This window comes from Manis pentadactyla, chromosome 14 (assembly GCF_030020395.1).
Source record: "Manis pentadactyla isolate mManPen7 chromosome 14, mManPen7.hap1, whole genome shotgun sequence".
NCBI classification, from domain to species: Eukaryota; Metazoa; Chordata; class Mammalia; order Pholidota; family Manidae; genus Manis; species Manis pentadactyla.
The window spans coordinates 24,361,515-24,374,753 of NC_080032.1; the positions used below are offsets into that span (position 1 = coordinate 24,361,515).

A 13,239-nucleotide genomic window follows, 5' to 3' on the forward strand; every position below is an offset into this window, starting at 1 on the left:
TTACCATGACTAGAAAATATAAAAGGTATTATTTCTTGGCAAGTCCTCCCAGCTTAGGAGTCTAGTAGTCTTCTAACAATGTGAATGGGAAGAATACCAGATGTCATTAGTACAGAGTATGCTGTTTATTCAATTTTCCATAGGCAATAAATACAAGAATGATAAAATGTTCAAATACATCTCATTCTATTACGGTCCAACTTAAAAGGAGCTTTATTTACTAGAATTTAAATATAATAAACAAGAAAAACTTCCATTCAGATGATGGAGAAATTCTACTTACTTATTTGTTTTTCCACTGTATACTTCTGAAATCTTTTCACCAAGAAAACTGTGTTCAAATTCACCAGGAAAAGTGGAAATATCTTCCTTTAAAGATGCACACAACTCCTCCGTAGTATGTATATAAAAACTCTCGTTTTCTACACCATCTGCAAGTGATTCCATCTGCACCACAGGTGCTCCATACTGGCCTGTAGAAACTTCTGCATGCTCCATGGACTCTCGAGGGTCCTGGGATTTGTAGGTATTTAATTCTGAGACACACAAAGTCCCGTACCCACTGCTCACTGAGCTACTATCCACACTGCAGTCTGGTTGTGATGAGGATGTTTCTTGCTGCATTTCAGGTTCTTTAGAGTTAGGGTAACTAATAATAGATTCATTTCTTTCACTGTTTTCAGAAAAAAAACCCATTTGACTTTCTGAGTATACTTGTTTGCTTAGAGGAGTTCTATCGTAGGAAGCCCAGGAAGCATTACTTGTTTGTAACTTGACTAGATTTTTTATCTCCTCCTGTACACGCTGAAAATAAAAAGTTATAGATTTCGATAAGAAGGCATATTAAACATAACATCTTTAGAAATGTCATGAAAATATTGTTTAAAAATACAAGACACTAAAGAGAATATACATATCTTATCCTTAGTTTATAAACAAAACCTGATAAAAAGTATTAATCGGTTCTTCTACAAATCTGACAATATAAAAAAAGAATCACTCTAAATAACAACTTACTTGAATTTGGTTGTGGAACTGTTCCTGCTGGGCAACAATCTGTTCTTGGCATTGTTTTTCCACCAAACTGAATAGCTGTAACCACCTGGTCTATTAAATTATAAAATATTTTAGTTAAAAATAATTTTTCACCTTAATATTTCACAGAAAAATTCCTCCAGTGAGAAATGCCTTTTTTTAAATGTATTTTTAATGTAAAGTCTATAAGCAGAATTTTAAAAAAATATCTCATGCAAAAATACACAACACACGCTTAGGCACCCTTTTCTCATATAACCCATGGTTTAGGTAAATTTGAAGGTCTAGGTAAATCTTTTTCAAATGGCAACTTTTTTTGATGTCATCTGCTATCATTTCTGATTAATCACGAACAAGTAGCTGCACTTTGTATTTGTGTTAAGTTCTTCCTTGTCTCATAACAACTAATGATTTTATTGAACACCGACTTGTATTTAGAAAAAGAATCCTACATCTTAAAAACAACAGTCTGGTATTATGGGAACTTACCCCTTAATTTATTTGTTCTTTAAGTTAAAAAAAGCTTTTTAAAGTCGGATATTAAAAGTGTTTTACAGCAGTACAGCTGAAAAAGGAATAAAAAATTACTGAAAACTCATGGAACTGGCTGATGGCTCCCTTCACAGCCACTTTTAGGTCCTGATCCATGCTGATTCCCAAGAGTAGTTAGTACTATTAGAACTAGACTAAGGCAACAGATGGTCTGAAAGGGGACATGGAAATCTCCAGAGGCTAAATTCAGTCTCAAGGCTGTATAGTAACAGACTAAGTGCAATATATATACGATTCAGTAATAGACAATACGCAATAATGTACAACGTTAATAAGCAGCTGCCATGAAAAATAGCTTCTCTGCTTAAAACCTATCCAAGTCTTTCCGCTCCTATCGCTCCTTACAAGGCCCTGCATGGTCTGGCTCATACCCATCTCCCAATTTCATCTCATCCCTCTCCTCCTTGTCCATACACACCAGCCCCCCTGGCCTCTTCCTGTTCCCTGAACCCGCCAAGACTATCTTCCACCTCAATGCTGTCCTTGCTGTACCCTCTATCCAGAAAGCTCTCTCCCCCAGCTCTTAACATGGCTGGCTTCTTCCCATCCTGCAATTTCAGCTTAATTGTAACCTTCTCGAAGATAGTCTCCCAAACCATCCTAACAAGTTTCTCTTTCTTGTCATCCTTTATTTCCTTTATAGCATTCACCACAATCAGAAAGTATCTCATTTGTTCACTTTGTTAACTTGTCTGTCCCCATCTCTGCCCCCGACCCTACCTCCTGCACCTAGGACACCATGCCAAGGAAAGAGTGGGAACTCAGAAACACAGTCTAAAAACGTATATTTCAAGCGGAATTTTTCTTGGTATTATAGACTACATGATCCAGAGATCCTTCAAGTTAATGCTGAAAGCCAGTTGTATGACCACAAAATAACAGAACTGAGTTGAAACCTGTATACCAATATTAAAGCAAAGGGAGAAAAAACTTCCAGATTAGAACAGAAAAGCTTCAAAATGCAGTATGACAGTAATGACAAGAATTATTAATTCTAAACCAACTAACTTCATTATAAGGTAAGCTAGATCAAATCAAATTCCTTATCTTCTCAACTTACTTGTAAATTATCTTAATCAAAACAAAAATAATCAGGCATCTGTTTACTTATTAAATCATACTAACTTAAGCAACACTTGAGGGTTATTTTTAAACTGATAAAGTTGCTATTCATATAAAACTAAATTACAAAAATGATAGAGTAACAATTTACAGAACAAAAAAGGCTTAGTATTATGCCAGATACTTGATATTAACCATCCTTATGACCTTATTTAGGATACAAATTAATAGAGCTTACTCAGGATATGAATTAGTGAAGATTTTGTTCTTCCTAATCAGTTTCACAATTAATATTTTACTTTTTAAAAACTTATTTAAGAACATTATACAGAGAATAACATTACTTAATTATAAGAAGGGCTATTATTAGTCATTTCAAACTAAAAGGATTTACATTGCCTGCATTTTACATATTGTTGGAGGACATATGCATTTAATTAAAGTTGTGATGCATGGAATTTTTTGATGTTATTAGCCTGAATGGGATTTCTATAGTCTAGCCTGGTGAATACCCCATCAGCTTTGCCATCCTTTGTCTGACTCCAGCTCTCTCACAACCTGCTTGGTTCTGAACAAGTAAATTTTTCTTTGTGCCTCAGTTTCCTAGTTTATAAAATGGAAATAGCACCACCTCATAGATGGCTGGGAGGATTAAAATTTTAATGTAAATATGATACATGTAAAGCAGTGATCTCCATAGGAGAAATGTATTCTGAATATCTGCAAGGCTGTGTTTGTCACAGATAGAGCAGGGCTACCACAAGCATATTTAGTAGGCAGGGTCCGGGGATGCAAATCATAAGATGGTCCTCCACAATGAAGAACTGTCCTGTGTCCACTTTATGTTACAAAAATAACATATATTTTCCACAGGTTTTAAATCACCAAACTGCCCACAAATACAAATACTAAGATGTTAAGTTTGTTACAGAACTTGATCAGAAATTGGTTACTATCTCAGAAAATCATGTCACCACAGTGCTGGTCTGTGTCTGCAGCAGCTGCATGCACCGTGAGTCTACTATAAATAAACACCAGACTACTTCAGTATGTCTTTCAATGCAGATGTGCCTGACCACTTATGTATTGAAATACATATTATGTATTATAACTTGAATTCCTCTCCTCCTTTATATCACAGTTAGGACATGATATTGATTTTTTTTAAGTGGGTACAAGCAGGTTATAACATTGTGAATTTCATTTCAAGGCAATATAAGTTGATGTTTAAAAAACTGTTATAAAATAATGGTTTGGGATTTAATAAGATTGAGTGCCACTGAGAAAAAGTGTCTAGTATACTGCCTGGAAAATAAACACTCAATAAACTGTAGATGTAATAATTATTATCATCATCATATAAACATTATTATTATACATATAAAATCAGTAGTGCTAAATAGTTAAAATGCTAAAAGAACTAAGACAATTTAATGATGTGCTTTAAAAATTTACCACGACAGAAATATTAGCAAGTATTTAAGAATGTATTGTAGTATTTCTACATAAATGTGTTAAAAAATTATTTTCCACGGAACCAAAATACATAACCTTCTCAAGTTTAAGTAGTGAAAAACTTAAGAATTTCAGGAGAGATATTTTATGAAGGAATTCTAAAAAAACAGATCACTGCCAGAGCGCTGAGCTCTGTGGAAGGTTTTGTGTTTGTTTTAACAGTGTAGGTTAGTCCCTTACAAGTACTAGAAATCAGACAAATGTTATTATTCCAAAAGTAAAGTGAAAACATGAAATTGAAGAAAAGGACTTGCCCAATCCTTACCATTTCCATCTAAATGCTATACTAGAACACCAGAGAATTTTGGTTTTGTATGCTACAGAAACATGCTGAATAAATTTGAGAAATTTTACTTAAATCACCAGGATTTCATATTCTGTCAAAGTAAGAAATATCTTAAGAAACTCTTCACGAAATAATCAATTACATGTCTACATTACAAAAATTAAGTGGTCAATCATTACTAAACATAATAAAAATAATAATCTGTTACATCACAGGTGAAGGAGAAAGAGTAGGAAGAAACTGGTTCAAATGTTAAGGTGTAAGTAGCTGGGTTGGTATGCTGGCTTATTAGAATCTGTATCTTAAATTTCACAAATATATTCTGATTCTGATTTAAGATGTTGGTTTCAAAGCATAAAAGTAACAGTTTCTTTAGTTAGACATAAATTTGCCTGAAAGGCGATGTCTTATGTTTTTTTAAGCATGTTAATTCGGGTATTATAAGCTAATGAGTAAGTATATTACCGGGAACAGTTCATAAAACATCCCACTTTTAATTGCATTATTTTACAATGGCATTTTATAGGTCTTTTGCATTAGTACATACTGATTGCTCTACAGAAAAAACATAGAAAGTATAAAAACTTAAAACTGCGTTTTCAAAAAATTTGAATAGTCATTTATATCACTTCAATGATTATGGATAATAACTTAAAGTAACACAGTTAGATGTGGCTGCTACTAAATTCTTAAACCAAGTACTCTTTTATTCCATTTATTATACATTCTGAAAAATAACTCAAATTATGATCTTAAAGTATAGTTAACACTTGAAACAAAATCTACTGTTCTCTAAATAAAGAGTAATAATGTTTTGCAAGTTTTTATGAAAGAATTCCCAAATCTAGCCTTGGAGAGGTCATATTTTGGACATTATTCAATGAAACAAAATTTATATATAAATATTCTTTTAACTGTTAAATTCTTATATCACAAATTAACCCATGGACCAAAGAAAGAACCACTGACCTGAAAAACCTATATAATTCAATGTATCTCAGCTAAATGCAATAAGGTTCTACTAAATAGAAGCTTTAATTTGTAAGTAGAACATTCAAAATATTCCAAGGTGGACTTAGGTTTTTCAAAATGATGATAATTCCATATGAATTACTTAAAACATTAGGATTAGTTATAGTATTAATACTTTGGGGGGAAAAATACTTTTGGAACTCTCGCTTCTCTGAGATCATATCTTAGTTCACATTTAAAACATAAATTAATATGTCTAATCGCTAATATTTTGTTTAAACATACCTTTGACCTTTTTCACATTTGTTCCTCAGTTAATATCCTGACCATTTTAGCAATAAATTAAGTATCATACTCCTTAGAATATACATTTCTAGTAATTGAGAGTTTAGTAGAGGCACATTTAGAAATGTAATTATTTTTTAAATTCCAAAAATAAAACAAAACTAGATACATCACAGTTTTTCCAAAGTTCCGAATCAGTCTTCCCACTGTTTTGTAGCTCTTGCATTAAAGAGGTTAGGACTTCACCTGTCCCTTGAATTACAGATGGTCTGGTCTTCCCTGAGAAAGAGGATACCCCATTTGTACTAAGGTGGGGACTACTTCTGTTGAAACATAAATAATTCAAATGGTTTTGTTCATTCTACCAAAGTGTTGAATAATTCAGCAGTTCAAGATTTAGCAGAGCAGTACAAAACCACTGATATTTAATCCTTCTTAATAGCACTTTATTTGTTGAAAATGTGATCACAAGTTTGTACATGAATGGAAAATAGCAATAAAAAAGACAGCACTTACTTAATAAAGAAGCCAACAGAAAGACCTACTCCAGAAGTGAGAGAACACTGCAAAGTACCAGCAAAAAAAAAAAAAAAGTTTCTGCCAACTAATAAGCAACACGTCCAGCTTCCCCACTCTAAATTATTTGAGAAGATTATTTCATTCCAGGGTAAGAACATCCCCTTATTGTCAGGGGGATTCTTTCCCCACTGCCTGAATTACAGTCAAGTCTCTTTAATTGGGTCCTCCTGATCTGGTGTGATAAGATGATACTTATCTCAACACTACCTTTGAATAAAAGTTGTGCCAAGAAAACGGGCAGCAAACATTCAGGACTTATTTAGCCTATTCAGTGTGTAAAACAGCACTAATGCTTTCCAGGTCAGCTTGTCCAAACTTGAGTCCATTTCGGATTTGTTGTATAAAAATACAAAGCACAATTAAGGACATTAAAATTGTTTAAATTCTAGTCAATGATAGATCATTTTCATTTATTTACAGATAACCTGCTTTGTTTCAAAAAAAAGTTTATTTTTTAAAAAAGAAATGAAAAAAAATAACAGTGAAATAATAGTTAGAATCAGATTCATAAAAATTCAAGGGAAAGAAAAATATGATGTCCATAAATTTACATATTTATGTAATAATCCAGTTTAAATTTGGCAGAGTAACTGCCTGTCATGATGAAAACAAACAAGTCCAGTTACATAATTTTTATTAGAAAGGCACATTTAGGTTCCTCCAGGCAAATGAAATATTATATTCTACAAGGGATTTCTTCTAGAAATGGGCATCAAAGGGGCCACCCAGTGATAGAGAAAATACTTGCAGTAAACCAGTATAGATTACTATGGCAGACCTCTTCTAGGCCATTTCCCATTTTTTTTTCCCCTGTTCACCCTACTTTTCCTTTGATTTTTATATATTCTTGTCAGCTACCTTAAATCCCTCCTGAGGAGAACAGAGAATGAATAAACTTTTTAAGGAATTTATTTGTAATACACAGTTTCTTTTAAAACCTATCACATTTAAAGATACTCACCCCTTTATCAGCAGGCCCCAAATTGCTGTGGTTTTTGCTTTATTATACCTGCTTTGTATAGCTGATGATCTTGCTAGAGGTCCCTGACTCTGTTGTTTTTAGGCTACTATAAACTTAGAAACTGAGTAATCTAGTTTGTCAGACTAGGTACAAAATGAGAGTAAACAGGCTCTAATTAAAAACAAACCAAACGTGAGATAGTTTAAAAAGAAAATACATAAAACACATTGTTTGATAGCATCTATTTTTGTCAACTTAAGAGTCTTTTTGCTTACTTCCTAGTATTCAACTTTAATTGCTACTTTCTAGATTGGTATTTCTGGAATATTGAACTGTTAATTTTTAAAATGTAGAAACAATATTTAGTCAACTAAATTTTAAAGATATGCTTGTAATTTACTAGAAACAAAAATGTAAAGAAAACACAATTAGCAAAACAAGTTCTTTTTCACAATGTTTCCCATGCAAAAGTACCTATCTCTGGGAAAAAATGAAAAAAAACATGGAAGGACTAAAACTACTCTTAATTTCAACTGTCCCTAAACAGTTCCTGATTATAGGTGGTATTTAAATGCAAATCAGTATGATGCTATTTAGTTAAATTGGTAAACTATGTAAATAAAGTTATAAAGTTATTTTGACTTGTTGTTACATCAAAAAAAAATATCTATCTACCCACTCTTACCTATTAGTATTTAAGTTAAGTCCAAGAGAATGGGAAGAATTTTTTGTACCAGATTCTACAGAAGATGAAATTTTCTGTAAGGGTTTCACCAAGTCAAAATCTTCCATAGTGTACATAAATTGTTATACTCTCTTATTTGAAACTGTAGGTTCTTTCACTGCTTGAAGAAATTGAATCCAAGTCATCTTCAGATGCTTCATCATCTACAGGCATTTTCAGTTGCTAATATTCAGAACTGTGAAATATCCTAAGCTCCCAAAAGAGTCTGAAAATGAATGGAGGGGAAAAAATACTACTATAAAAAGCCACTAACTCTAGCAACTGTTTTTTCGTGACTTTGGAAACCTTGATGCTTCTATACAAATCTACATTAAAGATAGCAACAGTATTTATAATAGCCAAAATGCAGAAACAACCCAAATGCCCATCAACTGATGAATGGCTAAACAAATGTGGTATAAACAAATAATGGAATATTTTTCAGCCATAAAAAGGAATGAAATACTGATACATACTACAATGTGAAATATTGAAAACATTATGCTAAGTAAAAGCAGCTCAGTAAAAGACCACATATTGTATGATTCCATTTATATGAAATACCTGAAGTAGAAAGACTTATGGCTACTGCCAAGAGTTAGGGGAAGGCCAGAATGGGAATGCAATGAGTATGGGATGTCTTTGCTGGGGGTAATGAAAATTTTGGAATTTGATAGTGGTGATAGTTGCACAACTCTGTGAGTATACTAAAAACCAAATGAACATTTTAAAAGAATGAATTATACCTCCAAAAATCTACAAGGGTGATTTGCAAACATAGCATCATCTTTTTCAGGTATACATCAAAATTTTATGTGTTTGAAGGTTCTATACATATAACACTCTACTATTTAACTACTGGAATATTTACATGCCTTGTTCATTTATTTAATAAATTCTACCAACCATCCATGCTTGTTGATTTTATACAGTGACGAGATGAACTGGAACTACTTAGTATATAACTTGGTATTAAAAACAGTCAATTACAGTGACTGTGAATGGGTATGTGGGGGGGACTTGGTGAAGGGGGGAGCCTAGTAAACATAATGTCCTTCATGTAATTGTAGATTAATGATACCAAAATAAAACTAATAAAAAAAATAAATAACAGTCAATTAAACTGTTAACAATGGTTGTTTCCCCACTGGCTGGAAGGTGGGGGTGGAAGAAATGCATTTTGCACTATGTAGCCTTTCTTACTCCATTATGAGTAATAAAGTATTACTTCTTAAAAACCTATTTGCAGAAACAATTCCATTCACAATTACATCAAAAAGAATAAAATACCTAGGAATAAACCTAACCAAGGAAGTGAAAGGCCTACACTCTGAAAACTATAAGACACTCATAAGAGAAATTAAAGAAGATACCAATAAATGGAAACACATCCTGTGCTCATGGATAGAAAGTATTAATATTGTCAAAATGGCCATCCTGCCTAAAGCAATCTACAGATTCAATGCAATTCCTATCAAAATACCAAGAGCATTGTTCAACAAACTAGAGCAAATAGTTCTAAAATTCATATGGAACCACAAAAGACCCTGAATAGCCAAAGCAATCCTGAGAAGGAAGAATAAACTGGGGGGGATTATGCTCCCTGACTTCAAGCTCTCTTACAAAGCCACAGCAATCAAGACAATCTGGTACTGGCACAAGAACAGACCCACAGACCAGTGGAACAGAATAGAGACTCCAGATATTAACCCAAACATATATGGTCAATTAATATACGATAAAGGAGCCATGGACATACAATGGGGAAATGACAGCCTCTTCAACAGCTGGTGTTGGCAAAACTGGACAGCTACATGTAAGAGAATGAAACTGGATCACTGTCTAACCCCATACACAAAAGTAAATTCGAAATGGATCAAAGATCTGAATGTAAGTCACGAAACCACAAAACTCTTAGAAAAAAACATAGGCAAAAATCTCTTGGACATAAACATGAGCAACTTCTTCATGAACATATCTCCCCGGGCAAGGGAAACAAAAGCAAAAATGAACAAGTGGGACTATATCAACCTGAAAAGCTTCTGTACAGCAAAGGACACCATCAATAGAACAAAAAGGTACCCTACAGTATGTGAGGATATATTCATAAATGACAGATCCGAAAAAGGGTTGACATCCAAAATATACAAAGAGCTCGCACACCTCAACAAACAAAAAGCAAATAATCCAATTAAAAAATGGGCAGAGGAGCTGAACAGACAGTTCTCCAAAGAAGAAATTCAGATGACCAACAGACACATGAAGAGATGCTCCACATCGCTAGTCATCAGAGAAATGCAAATTAAAACCACAATGAGATATCACCTCACACCAGTAAGGATTGCCACCATCCAAAAGACAAACAACAAATGTTGGTGAGGTTGCAGAGAAAGGGGAGCCCTCCTACACTGCTGGTGGGAATGTAAATTAGTTCAACCATTGTGGAAAGCAGTATGGAGGTTCCTCAAAAAACTCTAAATAGAAATACCATTTGACCTAGGAATTCCACTCCTAGGAATTTACCCTAAGAATGCAGCAGCCCAGTTTGAAAAAGACATATGCACCCCCATGTTTATCACAGCACTATTTACAATAGCCAAGAAATGGAAGCAACCTAAGTGTTCATCAGTAGATGAATGGAGAAAGAAGATGTGGTACATATACACAATAGAATATTATTCAGCCATAAGAAGAAAACAAATCCTACCATTTGCAACAACATGGATGGAGCTAGAGGATATTATGCTCAGTGAAATAAGTCAGGCAGAAAAAGACAAGCATCAAATGATTTCACTCATATGTGGAGTATAAGAACAAAGAAAAAAACTGAAGGAACAAAACAGCAGCAGAATCACAGAACCCAAGAATGGACTAACAGTTACCAAAGGGAAAGGGGCTGCGGAGGGTGGGTGGGAAGGGAGGGATAAGAGGGAAAAAAGGTGGGGGCATTACTGTTAGCAGACATAATGTAGTGGGGGGCACGGGGAGGGTTGTACAACACAGAGAAGGCAAGTAGTGATTCTATAGCATCTTACTATGCTGATGGACAGTGACTGTAATGGGGTATGTGGGGGGGACTTGGTGATGGGGGGAGTCTAGTAAACATAATGTTCCTCATGTAATTGTAGATTAATGATACCAAAATAAAAAAATAAAAATAAAAATAAAAACCTATTTGCTAACATCGATGGAGCTAGAGGGTATTATGCTCAGTCAAAAAAGTCAGGCAGAGAACAACAAATACCAAATGATTTCCCTCATTTATGGAGTATAACAACGAAGCAAAACTGAAGGAACAAAATGGCAGCAGACTCACAGACTCCAAGAAAGGACTAATGGTTACCAAAGGGGAGGGGAGGCAGGGAGAGGGGGTTTGTGGGGCATCATGATTGGTGCACATGGTGTGTGTGGGGTCACGGGGAAGGCAGTGTAGCTCAGAGAAGACAAATAGGGACTGTGGCATCTTACTACAACTGAAGGAACAGTGACTGCAATGGGGTATGGGAGGGGGGACTCAATAATACGGGTGAATGTAATAACCACATTGTTTTTCTTGTGAAACCTTCATAAGACTGTATATCAATGATACGTTAAGAAAAAAAGAAAAAAAAACTATTTGCCAGGTCAACTGAAACTTAACTGAAGGTACCTATACAGAGGCAAGTTGGCTATAACGAGTGAAACAGTATGCCTCCTTGGAGAATTCATGTATTAAAAAAAACAGCAACCGAGCAAGAGAAAAAGGTTTGCGGGGCGAGACAACCTATGCTGCTTACAAGATGTTAAGTTTAGGGAATGCAATAGAGGGAACGTTTTCTAGTATTCTTCTTCGTCTAGGTTCCCATTTTCTAAAGCCTGGTTTTACAAAACACAGTCTTAAAAACATAGGAGCATTTCCTTCGGAGACAGGTGTGAAAGCAAAGGGTAACCAGACCTAGCTAAATGGAGGGCTTCTCAGTGGCTCAGTCCAACACCGATCACAAATGGGGTATTGAAAAAGTCGGGGAGTGCACCTTCCAACCTTTCAACTGGCAACGAAAATACCTGGATTCAGATCACCTTGCTCTTCTACCAGGAAAACACAAGCTTTCCAGGGACGTGGATCTGCAACCCCATGTATTTATTTACGCCGCTGAGATAATCCGGATACAGAAGATCCAGATGAGAAACCACTTGAAATGCAACTGTGCTTCTCCATCAGGCGGCGATGGAGGTGGGGATGGGGGGATGTGAGTAAGGAATCAAAGGGGAAAAAAACCCGATATACAAAGCAAAATTTTTAAACTGACATTTTTACATTTCCCAGCAATAAAATATGACGTTTTTGGTCCCCCCAATCCCAAGCAAAAAAGGGAGTTGGGGAGAAAAGGAACGACTGGCTGCGTTTTGCTTTGCTGGGAGCCTGACGGGGCAAGGATGGGAAGACTTAAAAGAGGTTTGGAGGCCAGATCCTGACATTCTTGCGCTCACAGCCAGACCTCAGTTGCTGGTGGCGGCTCCCGCGTCAAAGTGGGAAGGCGAGGGAGAACCCACGCAGCCACCTAAATTTGTAGACGGCAGCGAGGCCGTAGGAAAAGCCACCGTTAGAACCACTACAATCGTGATTCCCAGAGTAAAGCGGAGGACGCTAAAAAGAAAAATCCCCCAACCCCCACAACCCCCGGGAAGGGGCGCTCTGCAATTGGACCGCCCGGGTGTCACTCAAGGACACTGGATCTAGAAAAGGCGCACGGGCGCAGGTAAAGCCCCCACACTCCAGAGGGCTGAAGTGGTGCTGCGTCCTGGGGCCGTCGTCCTCCCCCGCCCCAGCCCATCAGCACTCTCAGGGCTCCGCTAAGACCGTGTCTTCCACGTCTCGTTCCCTGTACACCGCAACTGGCAGCTCCCACAAGGCCGGCGGCCGCTTACCTGGCCACCGCTCCCCCTACCGATGTCAGGGTCTGGGGAGCTACCTCTCGTAACCGTTAAACTGGAGGGAGCGTGCGCGCTCCCGGTGTCTTGCCTGCGATTGGCGGCTCGGAAGGGGGCGGTGACGGCCGAGCTGCGGCACGCGCAGTGACGTCTCCCTGCACTACCTTTGGCAGCTCGCGCCGAAGAGGAGGGCCTGTCGCCTGGGAAATGATGATGGAGGGGGAGGGGCTTATAGCAAGTCCTCTCGTCTGATTGGCTCTCTGGGAACCTACAGTTGCCTCGCGGAAAAGAAGTCTCAGACCCCCGCATGCGCAGTCGATAATGGTGAGCCTCAGGCCGGTGAGGGAGGCCGTGGCG

At 36.5% G+C, this 13,239-nt stretch overlaps 1 protein-coding gene across 6 annotated transcripts in view; it reads right to left on the minus strand.

Annotated features, from left to right (window-relative positions):
* Window positions 1-13,239, minus strand: part of MPHOSPH9 (M-phase phosphoprotein 9) — a 64,255-nt gene that overhangs the window by 47,598 nt on the left and 3,418 nt on the right. For 2 of the 6 annotated variants that reach the window (XM_036921997.2, XM_057492405.1), the window contains exons 1-3: window positions 12,880-13,191; window positions 1,018-1,107; window positions 284-804 (exon numbers count right to left, since the gene is read on the minus strand). In XM_036921997.2, the coding sequence (XP_036777892.2) occupies window positions 284-804; window positions 1,018-1,107; window positions 12,880-13,191 (923 nt within the window). Of the gene's footprint in view, window positions 1-283; window positions 805-1,017; window positions 1,108-5,876; window positions 6,031-7,932; window positions 8,282-12,879; window positions 13,192-13,239 lie in introns of those variants that run through there. The other 4 variants (XM_057492406.1, XM_036921995.2, XM_057492403.1 and 1 more) reach the window with 4 other exon arrangements.